Raw genomic sequence first — 24,031 nt, 5'->3', positions numbered from 1 at the left:
CCCTATTTACTGACTGACCCTCGGAGTAGCTTAAAATCGCGCTAAGCATAAGTCGACTGGTGACAGTTTGTGCAATTGGGTAGCACTACGATTGATATCGAAATATCGCTAGCAACAGTGCATCATACACATCCCTAATTCAGTTTGTGGTCGGTGTTTATGTGGAATGGTTGCTATTGCGGTAGTTTTTCCCATACATTTTTGGCATTTTGTAATTGTACTAAATTAAATTAAGTTAATTATACCTACGGATCAGCCCATAGGGAGCTAGGTGTGCACAATTTACTAAATAAGCAACAATTGCTGCCGATTGCAGATTTGTAGTTTTGTTGCAGAAAAAAATATTTTACAGCCCTTTTCCTTTGAAGTGGGCGTGACGTTTCCGCGTAACGCAAGCAAAGTAAAAAGAGTAAAAGGCAAAAGAAAAAATTAAGTGAAATACAAATGGTGCAAGCGAACAAATACAAGTTCGGTTTGTAAAGCTTGCGCTTTTTCGTCTTTGTTTCGTCTACATAATGTACATAATTGCACAGTTGTAAAGAACGCTGCTGCGCCCAATTCGTCGTTCCGCGTGCCCAATAACAACAAAAGTTAACCCATTTATGTTGTATATTTTCATATTTGACATACCCTATTGTAATAAGAATGAGAAAATTCTATATAATGTGTGGTGTTACTGATTTATTGTGTTTATTTTTATGTTATGTCTTCAGCAATTTGTGTTTTCTTTCCAAGGCGAACAACAAAAATTTCAAATTGTATTCTCATGTAAAGTTTTAAGAAAAATCGGCAACACGGCCACACAGCTACAAAAACAACGATAAGCCGCATACAGCTGTCTACATCTGCCCGCAATAGTGGCGAAGAAGAAGAAATACAGAGAAACACAAAAGCCAAACAACGACGTTTAAAACTGCCTTGCTGGCTTAGCGGATTTCCTAACTTACGTTCAAAAGGTGAGTTCCATAAAAGCACGTAAATCTTGTCGCACACACACTTGACATTGCCCCACAATGTTGCCAACAATAAGAAAACATATACATATGTACATAGCCATAAACAGATAAAGCAATTTTATACTCTGTACTTGTAAGGTACAAGAGTATATTAAGTTTGTGCTAAGTGAAAAAATGTTAGATGCAGAAGGAGGCGTGTTAGACCCCATAAGGTATACATATGTATATTCTTTATTATCATGTCAAGACGATTCGATTTAGCCCTGCCTGTCTGTCAGTATCTAGATCTCCGACTCTATAAAACCTAGAGACACGCAGTATTTCAATATGTTTCTCCTTATTCCACTCTCCCGCTTTTAGTGATTTTCCATACCTCTTGTAATTTTTGGGGTTTTTTTTTTGGATTAAATTACTTCTTGATAGTGCTTATCACCTTATCAAGTTCCATCCATTAACCAATTTCAAAGGAAGTTAAACCCATAAATGAAAAATCTATCCAAGCTCTACCGGCAGCTGTTGTTGCTGCTGCTTTGGCTTTTTAAATAAAAATTTTGATTTTTTTTTTGTTATTTCTTTGAAGTTTATAAAAATATTCTAAACATAGGTACAGAGTATTACAAAGTCGTTTTTCCACTTGTTTTCTCCTTAAGCGTTCTCTGATAAACGCAGCCCAGAAGACCGTGCTAAAATGTTGGCTTATACTGTTAGAATGGTGGTGTATATACATACATACACTTGTAAATATGTACGCATGCCGAATGATAGTCACATATCTGTAAGCACATACATAGATATGTGTTAATTAGCATATCGCCTGCAGGAAATTGTGATAACCCGCAATGAATTGGTAATGTTGCTGCCAACCACTATACACGATCACTGGCCGCTTCATTTGGTTCGTTTCTCAGCCACTACTTCCATTTATACGTTTGCCGAATTAACTGACTTCATATTGCCTTGAATAAAAATCGCAACTGTGACAAATATAAATTAATTTATTAAAGCTATCTTTGCAGCATGTACGTATGTCTGCGTGTATGTACATACATACACTCATATGGTTGTGTGAACGAGTATTCCATATATGTATATTTTGCCACTTATCGCAAGTAAACATTCGACGCCTTCACGCGCTTTTCTTTTAGCCATATTTATTCTGATATCTGTTGTGTCTCTCTATGTTTCGCTTGTTCGTTCGCCTCGCGCCTATCTTCTAATTACAAATTTAACTCCGTTTCGTTGTGCTGCTAAAAAGTTTCTATTTCTTGTCTCTGGAGAGTTGGCCAACCGCTGGTGAATATGGTGATTCATTATGGCTTCCTTGCTTATCGGCATTTCTGTCTTTCGCTGTGTTCGTGCGAAATAAAAGCTCAACTCATGTGCTGATGGACTTTAACTTGATCAGAATGGAGGTCAACGAAAATCTTTTCTATCACTGGTCACCTTAGAAACTTGCTGCCGGCTGAATGGGCCAATAAACTTTTCATTATATACTTTCACTTAATTCAGAAAATTGTTAGCAGCGAGATAAATGGCACAAATATAGTATACGCCAATTGGCAATCAACATGCCACGCAACCATCTCAATCGAAAGCACTCAATAAAATCTGGCCAAGTGAGTTTATAAACACACAATGCTGAGGTACACAGAAGTAAATATGCAGAAAGCAAAACAAAAAACAAAAATGTTGCCAAAAACTGAATTTGAAATAAACGCCCATGCTCTTTCTGCTGTGACGTCAGGCCGCTGACTCACACTAACACTACACAACACAGACGATCAGGAACATGTTGCTGCAACATGTGTCAACTGATCACTGAATGTGGCCAGCTACAAAGCAAACTTGTTGCTCATACATATGTACATACATAAGTGTATATTTGGCTTCAATTGGCACAATTGACAATAAATTATACTTGGAAAATGGCAATGTTTATTTGTAGAAACAGCTGATACTGACTGACAGTGACGGCGATGAGTATGACTATGGCAGGGTAGACATGCAAAAGATCGAGTTACGATTACGTGTAAAAAGAGTCGTGCAAATGGTTATGCGCGTGTGTGGGAGCCTCTTTAAAATCATTAAAAAAAATGAACTACAGTGACGATTCTGCTAGAGGACAAAATTAATTAAATTAAATTAAATTAATTAATACTTAAATAAATGGTTGCATAGTTCTGAACAGATTAACAGAAATCTAAGGTTGTCATTAACAATTTTGTGAATATGTTTCATTATATTTCAAAATCTGATTAGTTAAAACTATATTATTCGTAGCAACTATTCGATCCCTTTTTTTAATAGCATACTGTAAGTAATTTTAAAATATTAAAATGGGGGGCCTATATACATTTTAAATCAGAACTATTGCAATATTCCTGCATCGCGAGTACATCGAATTGAATTCTTAAATGGGAACTTAATCAATAAAAGAGGTATAGTACTTATAAACTAATCCTGGGTATCGCTTTTCTTAACAAATGTTTTGAAAATGAAGTCGTCTGTGAAGGGCATTGCAACTTAAGTCTTGGGATTAAGTAATGCCACTGACCAGCCGTTCAATGCCCTTTTACTCTTTAAACCCCATTTGGTATTGTAATCTGGCAAAACGCTTAGCTTGGCGGTACTTGAGAAATGCACTAAACAGAATACTCGCTACAAGAGGAATACAACAACGAACAGCAAGTAAAAGAACAAACACTGAGAAAGAGTGTGAGTTTGCATTGATTCTTTTGACGGCAAATGGTGGGCCATTGTGACGCTCCCTTTTAGGTTTCACATACACAAAGACACATACGAATACACATGCATATGTACTTATGTATTAAAACAAAAAGAAACGCCGAAAGCACCGATTCAAATTTCAATGAACTCTACTCTGCGAATACATGAACGCGATTTGTGTGTGTTCTGGAGTACAGTGGTAGCTCAATAATGAATACCAGTTAGCTTTCATTGTGTGAGATAACACCTTGATTGAGTAAATTGTTTTATTTGCTGATTTAAGTACAAATAAAAAGTGAAAATGGTTGGCTACCTGAATATTTACGTAGCTGTCGGCGCATATTTGATTTAGCAATTTCATTTAGTTTCTACACATATTTTATATGCATTTTCATTAAGTATAGAAAGTTTTTTGTTTTAATTTTTTTTTGCCGCAGCCAAGAAGAAAGTGCGCAGAATGTAGCCGTGCATGTTAATTAGGTGAGCCACTGGGTGTATTGCCTGCCCCTTCAAGCTCAGCATACACATATACACATGCACATACATATACATGTTTAATAAAAAATGTTTATTATCTCCAGTCGCCCTCCAGCCAAGCCCATCTTAGTAGCCTTTGTTTGTTATTTTCTGTTGCTGATAAAAACAAAACGAACGTCGAAAGCAGGCAAATTTGAAAATGCACATACAAAAAACATATATACATATGTAGATAGTATACATATGTATACAACATGTTTGGACATATGTATGCAAACATGGATTTTCTATAAGATCTGTCTAAAACCTCTGACAGGGATTTGTTAGCCACCTTTGTTTACCAAATGACTTCCACCGTATGCGTACGTTGAAATGAGCCACCAAACCCATTATTCATATAATTTCTGTCTTATTTTCTTATTTTTGTATTTTCTGGAACTACTATTGAAGTTGGAATCAGGGTGTTGCCAGCCGTGGTTACTTTTTAGAGAGTTTTGTTTTTGAGTTTTAGCGTCGCAGTTCTCGCTCAGGGAGGAGCGATTACCATCTGAGCTGCAGGGAAGTATCTCGTACTCAACCGCTCACTGACTCTTTTTTGATACTATTATTAAACTACAGACTATCTAAAGCTTATCGCTCAATGCTAAAATCAATAATTGATCAACTTGTACTTCAACTAGGTGCATGTCAGTATTTAATCGAAAAAAGTCACAGCGAAATGAGAAACGGAGCATAGTTTGGCTAGCTAGCAAACAATTATGTGTTATTGTTGCCATTTAGTTTTTTTATATGGCATTCAATGACCTTGGGGTTGGCGCGTGGCGCCTGCTAATGAATTAGACCGGAAATCAAATGTCGGAGGACTCTCTAGTTGCGGCAATCGATTTTTATTTGTTTAATAGGTCAACTAAGTAATCAGCACATAGCTTTGTTGCACGACACTTTTATGCATGGTAAATAGGCATTTGTTTAAGGGGTTGGACCTATATTTACATATTTCTGTATGACGCACACAATTTGTTCACGAAAACTCCCCTAAAAGTAAAAGAACTGCTGCTAATTAAACATTTCAAGGTACTTTACTAAACTGAGTTAGATGAGCCGGTTTATTGTTTACTATTTTACTTTGGTCCAGGCGATTCATTAAGTATTATTCTGTTTATATTTCTAAAATGCTATCACGTTCGAGTAAACCAGGGAACAGGTTTTCATAAAAGTTCACTATTGCGTAATTTTTTATACTCTGTACATGAAATGTAGAAGGTTTGTGGGCAGAAGGAGGCGTGGCAGACCCTACAAAGTATATATACTATATCTAATAGACTTTATGAGATTGTTTTATTGTTTTGATTTAAGAAGTAGGAACTTAGTCATCTCAAGCCAATGTCTTGCAAACGCGGTAAGAAAAGCACCAACAACAACAGAAAGTTCAAGGACATTATGCATCACGTTGCAAGTTGCTCAAATGGGCGGTTCATGACACCACCGCTGTCGCAGACAAGTTGAACTTTTACTTTTTGTGTGATACGCGAAACGTCAGGTGTTTGCTTTAGAAAGCCAGCTAGTGGCTACTAGTGAGGCATTGTTTTTGTTGGCATTTATTTATTTTTTATTTCGCATTCGTTTTATAGCTGTTAACCCATGGCCGGCTTTGCCACGCAGCTGAGTTGAGCGGGGTTGTTTCAATGTCTGGCGTTTTTTTTTTTTTCGTTTAAATTGCACAAGCAAAAGACAACGGCAACGACGACGACATCCATAAATCTTGACATTGTGGGGCGGCTGGCTGTGGAGATTGTACTAGAAGGGGTGAGCGTCGACATATCGGAGGCCTGTGCTCGAACATACAACCATAAAGACATTGAAGAAGTCAGACAAAAATAAGCCCGAAAGAGATTATTCATTACAAATGAGAACATTCTAAATGTGGCATCGATTAATTTATATTTGTAAACAAATATCCATATCATTTTTATTTATATTCTTAAACAATTATCATCTATATTGTTTTTATTAATATTTTTTAACATTACATCGTTTCAATCTACCATTCATGAAACTGGATGGAAAATAGAGGAAAGTAAAAATGCGACCATTTTTCCTTTTCCTATTCCGATTAGCGTACTATAAGCATAGGTTACGAATAATTTTTAGGAATAGGCATATACAACTGTTACGATTTGTGCTGAAGTGTCTGGGTTGGTTAGTTGAGCCTATGAAATGGGAGCCGCTCCCATCTCTAGTTTGGAGTGCTCAGACAATAAGTGTGCATTGCAGCTAAATGTTTATTGTACGTATTCATTGTCTTTTGTGGGATGCTTCCGCCATTTTCGTTTTATTTGCGCTCCAAGCAGTTCCGCATTTTCCACCCGAACTTCTGGAGTGGCATTGCCAGCACAGCAACTTGAACACATTGCCTGGCTGCCGGCAACAACCCAGATGAGCCCTCAAGAGCCAGCAACTGTCTGGGCCCCCATTCTTCAATATCAAGCAGTTCCCCTGGGCGTATTTTCTCTGCCAAGGGCAACCAAAGATGGCTGCTACATTGCTCTCAGCTCTTTGATGGCCTAATCAACACGCCAAACACGTTTGCGACGGCTTTACCGAACCAAAAGAAATCATGCGAGTGTTTTTATAAAGTTTGTATTATACCCTGTACATGAAATATGCAAGTGTATATAAGGTTTGTGTAAAAAATGGCAAGAAGAGGCGTGGCTGACCCAAAAATTAGATATATGTATTCTTGATCAGCATGATGAGTCGGTTTAGCCATGTCTGTTTGTCTGTCCGTTTAGAGACTATAAGAGCTACAGATAATCGACAAAATTGTTCTTTGTGTGAGTTTTTATTACAATTTTCTTTATTGTTTTTATACTCTGTACCTGAATAGTACTATACAAGTATATTATGTTTTAGGCAAACTGAAAACTGTAACAGCCAGAAGGAAGCATAGCAGGCCCCATAAAGTACATATATTCTTGATCAGAATGACAAGACAAGTCGATTCAGTTTGCCCGTGTGAGCACCTAGATCTGAGAGACTGTGTTCTTTTTTTTAAATTTATATAATTATTCTACACATATGTACAGAGTAAGCCCAAGTCGAGGCACCCGACCTTAACTTTTCCACCCCACCAGCTTTCTTATATTTTTATGACTTTTGCAATTTTCATTAAAATTACCTGACCACCACTACCAGAGTATTGCCCAATCCCCAGTCCACCTCAGCTTGTGCTTTCAATGGAACAGCGCTCTGTCTATTTTACCGGTTTCTGTTTTTTCTTTTTGTGATTTTGTGTCTTTTCGTTGGTTTTACTTTTAAGACAGGCACCCCATATTGATTAATATGTCGTTGAAGAAAAGCGCGTGCATTAATTCGTGATGTTTTCATTTTCAAACTATCTCTACTGGCACCTCCACCATATACCCATTAATTTGACGCTTGAGTGCGTGCAAATCTTAATAAACAACTTTTATGATCGCAAGATATGCCATCAATTTTATGTTTAGCTGTGTCTTTTTGGGAGCAATAGCCGACGACGCACCGGGCGCACCTGTTCAATAGCCAGACACCACACCACACCACACCTCTCCCTCTTCACCCACTCCTACTATTTGCCAGCGAAGAATACCGTTTTTGGAGCATGTGCTCATAACAGCTCGCAGTAAAGGTGAATATACAAGTAAGGCGCACAAACCTATGTTTGTATTTGCTTTTTTTCGCAAGCGAAATTCAATTGTGAATGCAATTTCCATTTATGTACGTTGATGTCGTGTTGTTGTTTGCGTTGTTAACGTCTGTGTGCGTAGCTAACCGGCTAACAACCCATTAACGAAAGAGAGAGAGAGAGAGAGAGAGAGAGATAATACCAACAACGGCACCACGCCAACGCACGTTTCCTTCCTGTGCCGGCACATGAGCTATCGCCTATTGATTTTTAGTTTGACGTAAATATATACGTATTTCCAATCCAATTTAATTTGTTTTTGCTCACATTATTTGAAAGTGTTTGTTATGAATAATTATCGGATGCGGCTAGAACCTTTCGATCTTGTATTACCACAATTTAATTTTTGGAAACTTAATTTTAATTACTACATACATATATTAATAAGCTGGAATAAATCAAAATAATAAACCCTTTAACTTCCGTGAAGGATACGATAAGAGAAAGATATATTTAAAAGGGCATGTAGCTTCGATTTGGGCCTACTTTTCGATTTTTTACCCAAAAGAGCACAGAAAAAAGGTCAAATGGATTTTTGATGTCATCGCTGTGAGCAACGAAGCCGCCACGCAACGCGAAGGCACATGTTGCGAGGAGGAGGCAAACAAAATGCCAAATGTCATGCTCGACAGAAACAGTTGGCAGACAGTGCTAACGGCAAATGTGGCTGCAACATGCATCGCTAATGCACTCGCTAGCAACCACTCTGCAACTAAAACTTTGACCCACTTGGCAGCAAACTTTAAATGGTAATTAGGCTAGGCGGTTGCAGATTTCAAGTGCCGGGCAACATTTTTCTTCGCGGCACGCGCTCTTGACTTCTTCGACGTCTTTGGGCTTGGCAGAAGCAGCAATAAAATGTGAAAAAAGAAATATAAAAACAGAATAGTTTAAGGCGGTGCCGCTGCAGTAATTAAGTTAATTACTTTTTCTACTCAGGGCTGGGTAAAGGGGCAAGGGGAGGAAAATTGGAAGCTAGTGTTGATGTAGGTGGCGCTACAGACTATCAGACACTGGGGTGATAGGTGTGTGTGTGTGCCGCTGTCATAAGCATGACTCAAACGTGTTGCTAACGTGGCTATAACCAGCATTGCTTTGTGCTTTATAACGTGCTCAAAGCTGCCGTAATAAGGTAATGGAGTCATAACTTAAGACATAAATTTCAATTAAAGCGAAAGGCAGTGGACTTTACAGTGTTCCCCACATTCACTCACACATGCACACGCACACCTATGTACGTTTGTTGCGGCAACATGCCTCAGCAACACACACAAACAGTCATCTTTAATAACAATTTATAGGCTAGCACGCGAACAGACAGAGTGTCGATCAAGCTTATGCCTAGATAGATGGTTGCATGGCAGCGACAGTGGGAAAGTACCAGGGGCTGGCATAGGGGCATGGCTGGGGCCTGGCAAACAGATGAATAGACAGACGAAGACAAGCGTCTTATAAAACAAAAGGCACTATAAAAAGTAAAAACAGGCATACACACACTGACAATGGCTAACTGAAACGTGCCTGTAGAAATAAAATGATGAAAAATAAAATCGTAAGCGAATGCTTCATCAAAAATAAAAATAACAAGCAGGCTGAGACTCAAGCTGACATAACGTGCGGCCGACTGCCGATGATGGGATTGGTTGGGCAGAGGTGCGGGGGACACTGAACCGGCTGACTCATTGAACTGTCTGTTATGTACTGCAGACGGGCTGCGTCGATGTCGTTATGCTGGCCATAGTTATATACATTTGCATACATACTTACGATTTGGAATTTTATTCAAAGTGCTTCACGAATTTCAGTAATGTGCGGAATTGTAGGCCAATAAATTGAATTTCATTGTTTTGCACGACTAGCAGATCTTGCCCGTCTTTACAATTATATATATATATTTATTAAACAAGTATATATGTATGTATATATATGTACATATGTATCTATAAATGATCATATGCTCATATGCAGGTTCATACATTTTTATTTCTTTATTATTGAAAAATCACCAATAGAGGGCGTGCGGGGTGAATCTGAAAAAAAAAACAACAAACTTGAATTGTCTAAGATTTAGGGGAATCTGGATACCAAGTTTAGATTTTCTAGCTCTTATGCTTTCTGAAATCCTTGAGTTCATACAGATGAACATACGGACATCGTTTTATCGGCGCGTCTTGTCATACTGATCAAGAATTTATATACTTTGGGGGTTTGCCACGCCTTCTTTTGTGTGTTACATACATTCGACTCCACCTATGGTTCAAACATACTAATTACTATACTCCTTATGCCTAAGATTTTCTAGTACGCCCCTTTTCATTCGGGTTCAGGGGACAAAAAATCTGTCAATATATTCATATATGTATGTAAATAGGTCGGAATTAGCGTAGACTGCTATGACAATATATGACCTTAGAGAGTTACTTAGTTGTGTTTGGCACATCTCATGACAAATTCATAAAACCCTTGCCCTCAATAAAGCGCGCTTTATTGATCGCTCTTAGGCCTGGGAAACTAGGCAAATTGTTTGTTTTTCTTTTGGTATTTCTGACTGTCTGTCTGTCCGTCTGCCCGTTGAAGTCGTAAGGAGGTAAGGCCGGGTGCTCCTGTGCTAAAATAGGACACGCCGTCACACGGGTGTGCCGCTTAACGAGCGACAGAATGGCGTCATCAGCATGGCGCTGCCTGCGTCAGTGCGAGCTTACGGTAAAAAACGGTAATTCAGTTGGGTCAACATGGGAATCTAGCGCACTGAGCGGAGCTATGGCCGCTGTTGCAAAAAAAGAAATATTTGCAGTAAATAATTTACGTAAATTAGCTCAATTATAGCTGGCATTTGTGGCCGTATCTGAGAGATGCTTTCTAGCCATAGTAGCAAGCGAGTCACAGAAAGACTGAGCGTGAGCATCTAGGCGTGCTGAAAAACTGGTTTTGAAAGTTGAGTTGAGAGTGAAACGTCGGCTGAGCAAATCAGTTAGTCGAGAAAAAAATATATATATTTTTATAAACACAAAGAAAAACGTTTTAAAAAAAGAAAAAACTTGATTCACAGCCAATATAGGCAATTATAGAAACAGAGCAGAAATTGCGATACTAAGAAAAAGGCGACAGGCAAAAGCAAAGCTGCAAGTCGCTGCAGTTAAAACTAAAAATGGTCTCCACCCAAATGGCAAACGGAATTTTACTAATTGGTGATCCTACACTCCCTATACTTCGCAGCATGGAAGTTCATACAGTTAACAGTCTGCACAGCAACTCCTCATTGATTTCTGCACTTCAGGCAGCAAACTCAACGAACGCCAGCTCATCCACACCCAAAAAGAAGAAGGATCAGTCTCATTCCCCGTCCCCGACTGCATCCGTGGAGGCAGCGCTTATCGAAACTCTGAACAAGCAACAGTTAACCAACAATACGTTGGAGGCGACGGAAGCTGAGACGGCGACCACGAAAAGCAATCACAGTCCCTGCGCAAGTCCAGCAAGCTCCAACTCAGAACTGGAGAAGGATTTCCACGAGTTGCTCGATCTAAATGGCTCTCACACCAGCGGCAGCGTTGGAAAATCGAATGGATCGCTCAGCGGCGCTTCCTCGACCACATCAGCGCCGCCTACGACAAGCACCAATACAGTAAGCACATCGGCGACAACGACAAATGGTGGTGGCCATGGTGTATCGACGACGGTACTTGTGACCGGGTTGCCGAATGTTAAGAAGCGCATCTCTAGCAGTCGTACACCGACGCGAAAGGCACACCGCATCAAATTTTATCGTAACGGTGATCGTTTCTATCCAGGCATTACCATTCCTGTTTCCAACGAAAGATATCGCTCCTTCGAAAGTCTCTACGAGCATTTGACGAAAATGTTGGAGGAGAATGTTAAAATACCAGGCGCCGTTCGTACCATATACAATATGTGTGGCAAAAGGGTGAGTGTCCTTCGAATTTATCAATTGAAATATATATAATAGTTTATATAAATTATTGAGAGTTTATTGTTAATTGTTTGTTGTATTCAAATTCGTAAAAGATCAAATAATCTTTGTTAATTAGTAATCTCCCAAGAAAATTCGGATCAGATACTTTTTGGTGGTTTTCTTGCGAGTGTAGCATATTATTTCGTAGCAAAATTTATTAAACATAATTATTATCCACCCTTTTGAAACCAGCAACTAACCGATGTTTTTATTTGCCTCAGATTGCCGCTTTGGACGAGCTAGAAGATGGCCAAAGCTACGTATGTTCCTGCAATAACGAGAATTTCAAAAAGGTCGAATACAACACCACTTCACAGCCATTGGCAAACCTGACTTTGGCTAATAATCGCGCCAACCAGCGCATTTCGAAAATGCAGCGTCCAGCATCGCCCCTCAAGAACGGAGCCATGGCCAGCAGTGCACCGGCACCAGCAGCCGGAACAAACAGCAGCCCTTTGAACAGCTCGCGCTTCAGTTCACGTGACAGCGTCGTTCATCCCCGCATTGTCACACTCATCCGGAACGGCACCAAACCACGTCGCATTATGCGCTTGCTCCTAAATAAACGGAACAGTCCCAGCTTCGAGCATGTATTAACCGCCATTACTCAGGTGGTGAAACTGGACACTGGCTATGTACGAAAGGTGTTTACTCTGTCGGGTGCCACTGTGGCGCAATTGGCCGACTTTTTTGGACCGGAAGATGTGTTTTTTGCCTATGGAACCGAAAGAGTTAACAACATCGAGGACTTCAAGCTAGAGCCAGACGAGCAACGCGCCATCAATGCGATACGAAAGACACTGCGTACAGCTGGCACCACCTGCAAAGGCCCCAAGCCAAAGATGCCGGTGAAAAGCAAAAAGGTTTATCCGTCAGCGCCAAATGCCCCAGACCCTGGGCAGCCAACTGACAATCCGCCAGCGATCAACGACGAAGAAGCGGCTCTACTTAACAGCACTGGTGTCGAACCCTGGCAGCTTCCAGTGGCCATACGCGACAACTACTTGTTAGGGCCGATCATTGGGGATGGCAACTTTGCTATTGTGCTGAAGATTAAAGAGAGGCAGACGGGCGTGCCGTACGCGCTCAAGATTATTGATAAGAGCAAGTGCAAGGGCAAGGAGCACTATATAGATGCCGAGGTGCGTGTGATGAAGAAACTTCAGCATCCCCATATCATATCACTCATCATGGACGTCGATCAGCAGGAGAATATGTACCTGGTGCTCGAGTATGTGAGTGGTGAGTAGCACGATGAAGAAGTCGACCTTCAAAATATGAAACCAATGCCTAATCTATAATATTCCTACAGGTGGTGATCTGTTCGATGCTATTACTCAGGTCACACGCTTCTCGGAGAGCCAGTCGCGCATTATGATGCGACACCTGGGCTCGGCGATGTCTTATCTACATTCCATGGGCATTGTTCATAGGGACATCAAACCCGAAAATCTTTTGGTAAGCAAGCTAATATACCCTGCCTGAAGCTATTTTTTAAGCCAGAAATATAATATTTGTGATAAGTACATTTACTATTAATACATTCCAATAAATTTTTTTCATCTGTGTAATTATTAATTTCTCGCGTTCTCTTGCAGGTCGAACTAGATGAGTTTGGAAATGTCATTGAACTCAAGCTGGCTGATTTCGGGCTGGCTTGTGAAGTCACCGAACCGCTGCTAGCCGTGTGTGGTACACCTACCTATGTGGCGCCCGAAATACTACTAGATGTCGGCTATGGGTTAAAGGTAACTTTTCAAAATATAGTTCGTATAAATTGATATTTAAATGATTTAATCCGTCCAGATCGATGTCTGGGCAGCTGGCATTATATTGTACATACTGCTCTGTGGTTTTCCGCCATTTGTGTCTCAAAACAATCAGCAGGAACCACTGTTTGATGCTATTATATCAGGCGTTTACGAGTTTCCAGATCCATACTGGTCTGATATTGGAGAGGGTGTGCGCGATCTAATCGCTAACATGCTGCAATCGGATCCAGACGTGCGCTTTACCAGCGAGGACATACTGGACCATTATTGGACCATGGGTAACGATGACAATGGGTGCTGTGGCGACTTCAGCAGATGAATAATCGTTGCTGTTTGGGGCGTTTAAAGTACAACGCCGTCGTCTAGTATGTTTTTTATTATGTAATTAGCGCTATTAATATAGGACTTAATTTATTTATATACCAAATGCATATGTACGTACTGGCGCATTATATAACAAAACCAACAAAGCGCACGCAAAAATAACTTGCTACAGTTAATATAAATTCCAATTTCCAAACCGTTTACGGTTCGCTACACGATGTATTAATTTAACGCGTATATTTTTAGACGTATATTATATTGGTATTTTTAGAGCGTTTTTAATTAGTATTTTAAGTTAAATTACGGAATAAAAATATGTTGTGTATATTTTCTTGTGTTGTTACCTAAACATTCGAGCTATTTGTACTGCTATTATATTTTATTTTTATATGTTTGCATACACTTGTAATGAAGATCTAATACCAACAAGAAGAAAAACAACAATAATTAAGCGCATTTATATGGAAAACCAATATAAAAATTTAGAAATATATACTGAAAATATATATTGTATTTTGTGTTGAGGGTAAAAAAGATTCCCCATTGTAATAGTTTCAGATTAAATGAAGGCACACTATGGAAGGAATGGTCATAATAAATAGAAGGGTTCGCTGTAATTCCAGTTTCGTTATCCAAGCTAACCGTGCCGTAGTATGGGATGTGGCCTTCAATCATTGATCATGAAGGGAAGAAGCAACACAATATGCTACCACTTAATAATCTAGGGATTACTTGTGTCTTTGCTTTTACGTTTTTTATATGAATCATATTGTATCATTATTTGGAGGGTCTATATAATTCAGGATTGTTTGCTCCAGTTTTTATTTGCTCTGCGTTCGGATCTGCCTTAGCGGTTAGAGTGCGCTTTATATTTAAATTAATTCAGACTGTAAAATAATTTATAGGCATGTAGTAGTTATATGCCTGTAGAAAAAAAACGGTTCACTGAGCATATCGAATGATTTAAACATTTCAACAGGGTGTCAAAGGCACATAAATTATTTCGGCATTTTTGTGAACGGCATAATATTGTGACTTTACTGTGAATGGCAATGGACTCTCAGCACAGCTGATAATAACAAATATTTAGCTTCACTGTTAAAAGTAGTTATATTTTTTACAATATTGGAATTTAGGATGGCAGAAACCGCAGATACTAATGGTGTAAGTTTATAATTTAATCTGAATATTATATATAACACGGCTTACAATGTATAATAATCATTATTGGTTAGGATGCGGGTACAGGGAGTACGAGCACTGAAGAGGAGGAAGATGTGGAGCCCAAATTCAAGTACACGCGCATGGGAAACGATCTTAAGAAAATACTTAACACAGATTTGATCACCTGCAGTTCCGTACACCCAAAGGTAGGTGCCACTTGATCCCGTTGGAAATACCTTTGCTGAAATGGCTGCTTCCAGTTTCTTATCTTTGGAACAAAACGAGGGCGAGTGCACCTTTTGGATCATCAGGGAAACTGCGTCGAAACGAATTTGAGCAATGACGACCGACATGTGCACACAGTGGCCGTTAATCATATAGATGTTGATTCGAAAGGCGAATATGTCGCTACATGCTCGGATGATGGCAAGGTGAGTCATATGGGCGGGCATTTTTATACAATTCATAAAGGTATTGAAATATTATTGTATTTCAGGTTAACATTACAGGGCTATTCAGCTCGGAAAATAATCAAAATTTGTGCTTCTCCAAGCTGATCAAAGCTGTCGCCTTGGACCCTGATACAAAATCAAGTGGTGTGCGACGTTTCATAGTTGGTAAGCAACTCCATGCATTATTTGCCGGCATTTTATTAAATAATACATGTATTTATTTTTCCCTCAGGTGATGATAGGCTGACTATATACGAGCGCAAATTTCTAAAAAAACTAAAGTCAACTGAATTGTGCACCGCAGAAGGGAATGTGCTGTCCGTTTGCTGGAATGGAAATTTTGTGGCTTGGGCCAGTTATCTGGGTGTGCGTGTGTACGATCTGAATGAAAGGTGCTCACTAGGGCTGATGAAATGGGAGGTACCCCCACAGGAGCGACTGGAAAACTTCCGGTGCAACTTTCGTTGGTCCAATGACACGACGCTGCTTGTCGGCTGGGTGGACACCATACGTATTTGTGTAATACGGAAACGTAATAGCATAGAGGCAGCATCTGGAAATTTGCCCGATTACATTGTCGACCCAAGTAAGAATATTCTGCAGTGATGCGATAATGTACAACTAACTTTATTATCAACATTATTTACAGTCTCAACTTTTCAAACTACATTCTACATTTCTGGCTTGGCTCCGTTCACTCGCACACAGTTGGTTGTGTTGGGATATCGCAAACAGCGCAGTGCCGACAACAAAGCGTTGCGACCCGTGATAAGCGTGATGGAGTACAAGATGCACAGCAGCGAGGAAATACTCACCGACAGCTTATCGATACGCGACTTTGAGAAGTACACCGTCAACGATTACAGTCTGAATTGTATAGTTGAGGAGAGTCGCTATTTTATTGTGGCGCCAAATGATTTTGTTGTTGCAAGCCTCATAGGCACCGATGAGCGCGTGCAATGGTTAATTGCACACTGGTAAGTGTCTTGAAAACCCTAAAACTACGTTACTTTGGCTTAGATGCACTTTGGCTTTTTATCAAATATTCTACACCACTAAACTATCGCAGCACTTGTCCACCGGCTTCGACCAATCGTAATAGTATTCGGCGGGTAATGATCTCGCGCTCGACTGCTCCGGGCTGCATAACTTACCCATGTAGAGGTCACGCATACGCACCTCGTTGCGCTTATGCAGTACCAAATGATGCGAACGGCACGCGCGCGGCACGTATGTTGTATCGAATCTAGGGTCGTGCCATCTATAGACATGTCGCAGTGGGGCCAACCAGGTGCCCATTGATACATCCTCGGAGACGTAGGTGGACAAGTGTTGGGAGTTATTGGCTACGAACTCGCACAGCTTGCGCGATATGACGTATCCCCCACCTAAGGCATAGGTTATAAAGTGTTTGCTCAAGTAATAATTGGGCTCACTCCATTGACCCTTGCTTTTTATTGTGGCGCGGCCATTAAAGTAGCCCCAGTAAAGCTGTGGCAGCTGCTCGTGTCGGTACTCGCTCGATTTTCGCAGTAGTTTGCGATCGTAGGAGATGAGTACGTTGAGCAAGTTATCTAACTTAACATAACTATCGTCATCGACCTTTATCAGATATGAGAACTCATAATGGTGAGTTAATGCGTCTATTGATTGTAGCAGCTTCTCGGTTAGATTCGTGTAGGCATCGTGTAGGCGGGGTAGCAGAAGCAAGTCATTATGCTGGCTCTGTTCCCGTGCCAACTCTGCTCGCACTACGGAACTAATGTGTTGCATGCCGATGGCAAAGAAATGCTTCACTTGGATGGTTCTTTTAGTCTTGGGCGCATCCATGTACGGAAGCTTTGCCGCCCAGTCCATGTAAAGGCGTAGTCTGTTCGCCTGTGAAGTCACAGTTTCCATTTGTAAGTGTCCCCTTGCTCCATATGCCGGCAGATAAATGTTCTCCTCGGGGAAGTATGGTTGCTGCAGCGGCTGCCCCAGTTTTAGCCAAGTTTCACGCATTGCGTTCCGTTGCTCCACATTGCGCGGCGCACTCATTATTAAAACCATGAGAAATAAATTCGGGTGCGGCTCTAACTTCGCAACACCGCTTTTATGTGCTGGACATTTGTCAACTATTGTTAAAATCTTTGTGATGAAACAGCCAAAAAAGAATGCCGTTATTGCTGTAAAGAGCGTTATCAAGTTGCTCATACGACGCATGTTGCAGCCCTCCGGCTTTGAAACTACTTGATAATATTAACAATTACAGTGTTTTACTTTTCTATGGGTTTAAGTTACCAACCGTATGGTAAACAAGCCGAAAATGTGGAGGCGTCTATCGATATGTAATATATCGATTTCATGTGAAAAGTTGCAATGCTGCCAACTTGTCGTGGGCGCAATGTGGTCGAAACATGAGGAACGCTAAAACACCCTATATCCTAGCTGTTAAAATCACGGACTGCAAATAATCGTTTGTTTGTTTGTTTTTTTTTTAACGAAAAAATCATTCACTTATCGTAACTTTAGGAAAGCGAGGTATTTCCCAATATCATTTATTTTAGACTGATGATTGTTCAAAAAAAATAAAACAAACATTAATTATTTTTTGAGTTTTAGTTTTTTGTTCAAAAATGATTTGTTAAGTTGTAAAGAAAAACTCAAAATTAATCATTAAATTAATATTGTGAGCGAACAAATAAAATTGCAAAATAATCATTATTTTGTAATGTGAATCCATATACATATGTACATATATAAAACAGTTTGACTGACTGACTGATCGATTGGTGGTCAACGAACCGCTCGAACGGTAAGAGCTAACAAAACACAAGTATCCTTCCACAGTGTTGGCGACGAGCGATAACAAGCGGTTTTGAAATATTTACACTACAAAAGGAGGAAAAGGGGCTTCAAACTTTGTATGAAACATCTGCATTTTTTAAAACTCGAGCTCCAAACTCCTATTGATTAAAAATTTGGGATACATAAACAAATATCAAACAATTGTATATAACCTGCTAGTATATCTATGTATATTTTTTATTACTTTCTTCATTTTTAGATTGTTTTTATTGTGATACAAATTTGTGATTTTTACAGCAAGTACGAAGAAGCCATGGCTGTGATATCAACTCATGGCGGCAGCATAGATCTGCTTACAGTCGCCAGGTAATGTCTATGCAGGTTGTCAGTTTCAATGCCCATTACTTCCTTTTATGTATTTATTTTGCAGGCTATACATTAACCATTTGCTTAAAAATGAACTGTTTGACAGAGCAGCGAAATTATGTCTGCAGGTTTTTGGAAACAACAAAGCACTGTGGCAGGAGGAAGTTCTAAAGTTTTTCGAGTACAAGCAACTGCGATCAGTTAGCCCCTATTTGCCTACATCGGAGGATTGTAAGCTGGATCCCCACTATTACGAATTGGTGCTATACGAGTTTTTGGAGCATGATGTTTCCGGCTTTCTCAATTTGCTAAAAGAGTGGCCGCCCACTCTGTATAATGGTCGTTATGTGATCAACACGATTGGCGATAGATTTCGTAAGCAAAATGCCAATGAGTTACTCGAAGCCTTGGCGTTGTTGTATTCCTATCAAGGTGATTTCGAGAGCGCCCTGCGCATGTATTTAAAGTGAGTGCGACAATTTAAATATGCATATTTATTTATAAATATACTATTCATATTTTATTCAATTATCTCTTCTCCCAGATTACAGAACAAGGACGTGTTTAAGCTAATACATCGCTACAATCTATATGAAAACATTTCAAAAATGATAATTCCGCTCATACAGCTGGACCGAAAATGTGCTTTCGAAATATTGCTCGATAGAAAAAAAATAAATCCAGAGGTTGTAGTGCACCAATTAGAGCCAAATCAGGAGTACCTGTATTGGGTATGTCTACCAGTAATACTGGAGATTCTTGCAGGCCTGTTAAAATTTAAATTCCTTGTAGTATTTGGATGCGCTGGATAAAGTAGATAAGCGGGGAACCTTTCACTCCAAGCTGGTTGAGTTATACGTTAAATTTGATCGCTCGAAATTGCTACCCTTTCTGCGCCGTTCGAAACATTATGCCATACAGGATGCCTTGGCAATTTGTAAGAGCGAAAACCTGTATCCGGAAATGGTTTATCTATTGGGTTGCATGGGCGGAGTGGAGGCCGTGGAGGCGCTCAATATTATTATATATAAGGTATGTATTCCTGACGGAGCTTAATGTCTAATATATTAGTTTAAATTTAGATAAAAGACATCGAAATGGCCATTGAGTTCTGCAAGGAGCATGACGACGAAGACTTGTGGAATGTATTAATAGATGAGTCCGCTGAGAAACCAGATATAGTAACCAAAGTACTGGATGGCATTATCGGTATGCAAAGCAATTAAATCCGGTAATCACATAAAATCGTATTCCTAATCGCATCTTTGTAGATTATGTCAATCCGGAATTGATAGTAAACAAGATCAAGCTGGGCCAGAAAATACCGCACCTGCGTGAATCAGTGTTGAAGATGTTGTGGCATTTTAACCTTCAGGAGGAAAAGCTGGACATTGCACATCAAATTCAGCAGGCGGACTATTTCGCCGAACACTCCGAACTGGTAGCCGCACAGAGGCGTGGTCGTTTTGTGCCCTACGAACAGTGCTGTGCGAAATGTAATCGGGTTGTTCTCAAGAAAGACGTTGCGGTTTCAAGCAGTCTTGTGGAATTCAATTGTGGCCATATCTTTCATGAGCCTTGCGTGCCTAATCTTTATGGCAATGAGCACTGCAATCAGTGCCACTCACTTCAGGATGACCAAGAGGACTCAGTCTCTGTCAGTGGCACGTAGATAGGAATATATTTTGAATGTTGGTTAGCTTCGGCCTTGACGGAGCTATAATACCCTTCACAACGTAATATCGTATGTATAATATTACTTATTTATTGGCACTGTCATACTAAATTTCTTGGCGTAGATCCTTAACTTTTTACTGTAGTCAATATTTTATTATGGATCCGTATATATTTCTGAAATTGTGGTCCGACTATAATTTTAAGTCAACATGAGAATGCAATGTTTACCTTTAGATTTTAAGACAATTTGTCTCGCCATTATGACCAATTAAGATAACAGGAATGCCATTTTGAAGGGTATAAGCAACTGACATAAACCAATCCTGAAAAGTCTGACAGTTCGCCCCAACTTTCCCTTTTCGTGTACTATATTTACATGTAATTTAATCATAAATATTTATTTATTTAATCTGGAGATAAAAATGTTCCAAAAATACATAAAGCTTTAATGGTTAGTGTCATGGTAAGGGAGTGGGGTGAAAAGGATAAACACCCTACGACGGGTTTTTTTCAGTCTGATTGCCAAAACAGTTTTGACTATAGAAGAGGAGCTGTTTCTGCAACAGGTCATACCCGTAGTTTGCTGGTACACCTGCTTAAAGGCGTTTGTTTCTGGCCAGGACGGCCGGGTTATCTGCGTATGTGGCGATGAGCAGGTCCTTTGTATCTTCAATGGGAATCGAATGGAAGCCTGTGGGCATAGGAGAGTGGGCTCCAAATCAAAAGGGAAAGAGGTAAGTGTTGACCAGTGGACAATAACAATCTCTGCACAACCACTATATACTGTTTTTATCTTTGTTTATCTGTCACAGAAGCCGATTTAAACCGATGTCTAATCATACTGTGTCCTCATTGCGTGTGCAAAACACAGCGATAATACGGATCCTTTGTAAATACAACTTAAGGTCTTTAAAGTTTTTGGGAAAATTCGGGACTAGTTTTACAACGACAACGGCTTCGATCTAAGGATCTCAATATTTACAACCGAAAAAATTAGTTTAAGACTAAAGATATTATTTGTTAGGAAGAATCAATCTAAGATATGTATATGTAATCTTTGAAATTCTGAGCATTTCCTTAGAATATGAACCCTGTTTTATTGCTGTGTATGTTTGCTAATTATTGATTTGAATTTTATGAAAAGGCGATTAATCCTAAAGTCTGATGATCACCAACTCCTTTGCATCTACCGTGCTGTTCCAAGGAACCGTCTGGGCCACCTGTTCTTCTTCTTCTTTTAAGAGGAACGGGCTTGCTGAATTATAGTAACCGATATTTAAGCTTTAACTTTATCCTTAAAATTGTCACTTACTCTAAGGCTAACTTTTATACAGATTTATTTTAAATAAAGCAACAACTTTTAGAATACAACAGTTTTTATTTATTTGCTACAGTATGAAGGATTTTAATTAATCACAGGCAAACATAAATATCAGCAGGATCTAAAAAGTATCCGCAGCTGCCTTTGGTTTTAGTTAGCAAGCTGGCACCTTTGCTAAGTATTAGGCGAACATAATTCAGCAGAAAGATGATTCTAAAAAAAATTAAAAATAAATGTAACTCAAGTTTCAAACCATTTTGCAGCCGGGACTCAAACCAGTTTAGCAAATTGTTTTAAAACTGTGCTGCCAAATGGTTTAAAACCTAGCTGCCAAAATAGTTTGAAAACCGGCAGCCAAATTGGTTTGAAGATTGGCTGTCAAATGGTTCAAAGCCCGGCTAACTCAAATTTTTAAATTAAAAAAAAAAATCATCGTGCTGCTGATTTCTGTTCGCCTGGTAATTCAGATTTTGGATTTTAGGAAATGCAGGCGCTTTAGTTATTTTTTGAAAGCCGCAGCTGCCTTTGGTTTTAGTTTGCAAAACTGGCAGTTTTGCTAAGTACTAGGCGAACATAATTCAGCAGAAAGATGATTTTTAAAAAAATTAATAATAAATGTAACCCAAGTTTCAAACCATTTTGCAGCTGGGATTCAAACCATTTTGGCACATTGGTTCGAAACCGTGCTTCCAAATGGTTTGAAACCCGGCTTACTTTTAAAAAGTGTAGCATACCATACAGGGGCAGAATTTATTTTTTCTTTTTTGAATCATCTTGCTACTGATTTCTGTTCGCCTGGTACTTCTGATTTTGGATTTTAGGAAATGCAGGCGCTTTAGTTATTTTTTGAAAGCCGCAGCTGCCTTGCATTTAGTTTGCAAGCTGGCACCTTTGCTAAGTACTAGGCGAACATAATTCAGCAGAAAGATGATTTAAAAAAAAAATTTAAAAGAAATGTAATCCAAGTTTCAAACCATTTTGCAGCTGGGATTCAAACCAGTTTGGCACATTGGCTTGAAACCGTGCTTCCAAATGGTTTGAAACCCGGCTTACATCTAAAAAGTGTAGCATACCATACAGGGGCAGAATTTATTTTTTCGTTTTTGAATCATCTTGCTGCTGAGTTCTGTTCGCCTGGTACTTCAAATTTTGGATTTTAGCAAACGCAGCCGCTTTGGCCATCGGTCAAACTGAATTTTTATTTATTTATTAGCACCTTATAACCAACCTCACCACACCCCTCCCTTCACCATCCACCCAACACAATCATAATAATTAATTCAAAAATTTATTTTAAAGCATTTTATTTACAGATTTAATAAATTTAAAACTATTGATGTAATTTATAGACATGCGTTTGATATATTTAAAATCAATTTTCTTAAAATTAAATTAATTAAATAAAATATATAATTATTAACAAATAGAAACATACGTTTTTGGCAATATCACACTCCCTTGAGGAACTCACGGCTCTTTTTTGACAGTGCAAACTGCGAACTGATGTCCTTTTAGATATGATCTTAGGACATCATTGTGGTGGTAAGCAAAAGTCGGTCGTGTCATTAAAGGCAGGATGCAGGATGCGCTACGCCATGTGAATGTTCTCCGGTTCCGTGTCCCTTTCGAAAGCTGAACTGATGATCCGCAAAGAAATTGCATTTACATAGGATTTCGCCAATGCGGTTGGTCACAAGACTCTGCCACCAGGAGATTTATTGGGCAATAAGACTCCGGATGAACTTCTAGGTTGTCTTGTATATGGATTATGAGGATTGCTGCCATCTTCCAATATTCTGGGAAGGCTGTGCCTTTGGTGTGGCATGACAAATCCTGTCTATGCCAGGAGCTTCATTTGTTGCCTCCCTCGGGAAGGGACATCACGGTGTCTGTAGACTGCCGCGGGTCTTGCTGACTAGCTTACCTAAAAAGGATATTATTTTCCACACCTTAAAAACATTCCTCCTGACTTCTTATAAATACAATTTTTAATTAGAATTTTGAAAACAAGGAGGAGCATTATTTAACTGAAAGAGCAGTACATATTAATAATACATTTTTATCAAAATTGCTACTCATTTATGCTTAGCCTGGTTAGTTTAATTAACCGAGAATCATGCTGCAGATATCCTTATCTTTTCGAAGATAAAAACGACAGATTGTAGTATTGTTTGAAATAATTTGTATTTATTGTTTTTCAAGTCCTTTTTTGATACGCGCTAAACGATTTTGGTTTTTAAAACTAGTGCGGGTCGAACTGTGATTAGTTCGAAATGTAAATTGTTAACGAATCTGTAGTTGTTGTTTTTAT

The 24,031-nt window shown here is 39.3% G+C and overlaps 3 protein-coding genes across 3 annotated transcripts; 2 read left to right on the top strand and 1 right to left on the bottom strand.

Annotated features, from left to right (window-relative positions):
* Positions 1-136: 136 nt before the first annotated feature.
* Positions 137-14,179, top strand: LOC115625684 (serine/threonine-protein kinase GA29083). Its single transcript, XM_030520820.1, has 7 exons — positions 137-271; positions 714-956; positions 11,101-11,809; positions 12,079-13,099; positions 13,170-13,315; positions 13,456-13,605; positions 13,664-14,179. The coding sequence occupies exons 3-7, from the start codon at positions 11,102-11,104 to the stop codon at positions 13,946-13,948; spliced, it is 2,310 nt and encodes a 769-aa protein (XP_030376680.1). The 5' UTR covers positions 137-271; positions 714-956; position 11,101; the 3' UTR covers positions 13,949-14,179.
* Positions 14,180-15,011: 832 nt separating this feature from the next.
* LOC115625935 (vacuolar protein sorting-associated protein 41 homolog) lies at positions 15,012-20,837 on the top strand. The gene is made up of 12 exons (XM_030521172.1): positions 15,012-15,117; positions 15,189-15,323; positions 15,378-15,548; positions 15,614-15,734; positions 15,802-16,155; positions 16,219-16,546; positions 18,654-18,722; positions 18,787-19,188; positions 19,267-19,453; positions 19,515-19,754; positions 19,805-19,931; positions 19,994-20,837. The coding sequence occupies exons 1-12, from the start codon at positions 15,091-15,093 to the stop codon at positions 20,392-20,394; spliced, it is 2,562 nt and encodes an 853-aa protein (XP_030377032.1). The 5' UTR covers positions 15,012-15,090; the 3' UTR covers positions 20,395-20,837.
* Positions 16,250-18,003, bottom strand: LOC115625936 (beta-1,3-galactosyltransferase 6). The gene is made up of 2 exons (XM_030521173.1): positions 17,854-18,003; positions 16,250-17,794 (listed from the first exon to the last, which is right to left on the bottom strand). Exons 1-2 carry the CDS (start codon positions 17,912-17,914, stop codon positions 16,617-16,619), a joined length of 1,239 nt encoding a protein of 412 aa, XP_030377033.1. The 5' UTR covers positions 17,915-18,003; the 3' UTR covers positions 16,250-16,616.
* Positions 20,838-24,031: the final 3,194 nt, after the last annotated feature.

The sequence above is a fragment of the Scaptodrosophila lebanonensis genome, unplaced genomic scaffold (assembly GCF_003285725.1).
Source record: "Scaptodrosophila lebanonensis strain 11010-0011.00,11010-0021.00 unplaced genomic scaffold, SlebRS2 tig00000080-arrow-pilon, whole genome shotgun sequence".
Taxonomy (NCBI): Eukaryota; Metazoa; Arthropoda; class Insecta; order Diptera; family Drosophilidae; genus Scaptodrosophila; species Scaptodrosophila lebanonensis.
The sequence above is the reverse complement of the archived record's forward strand: the minus strand, read 5'-3'. Positions and strand labels throughout refer to the sequence as shown.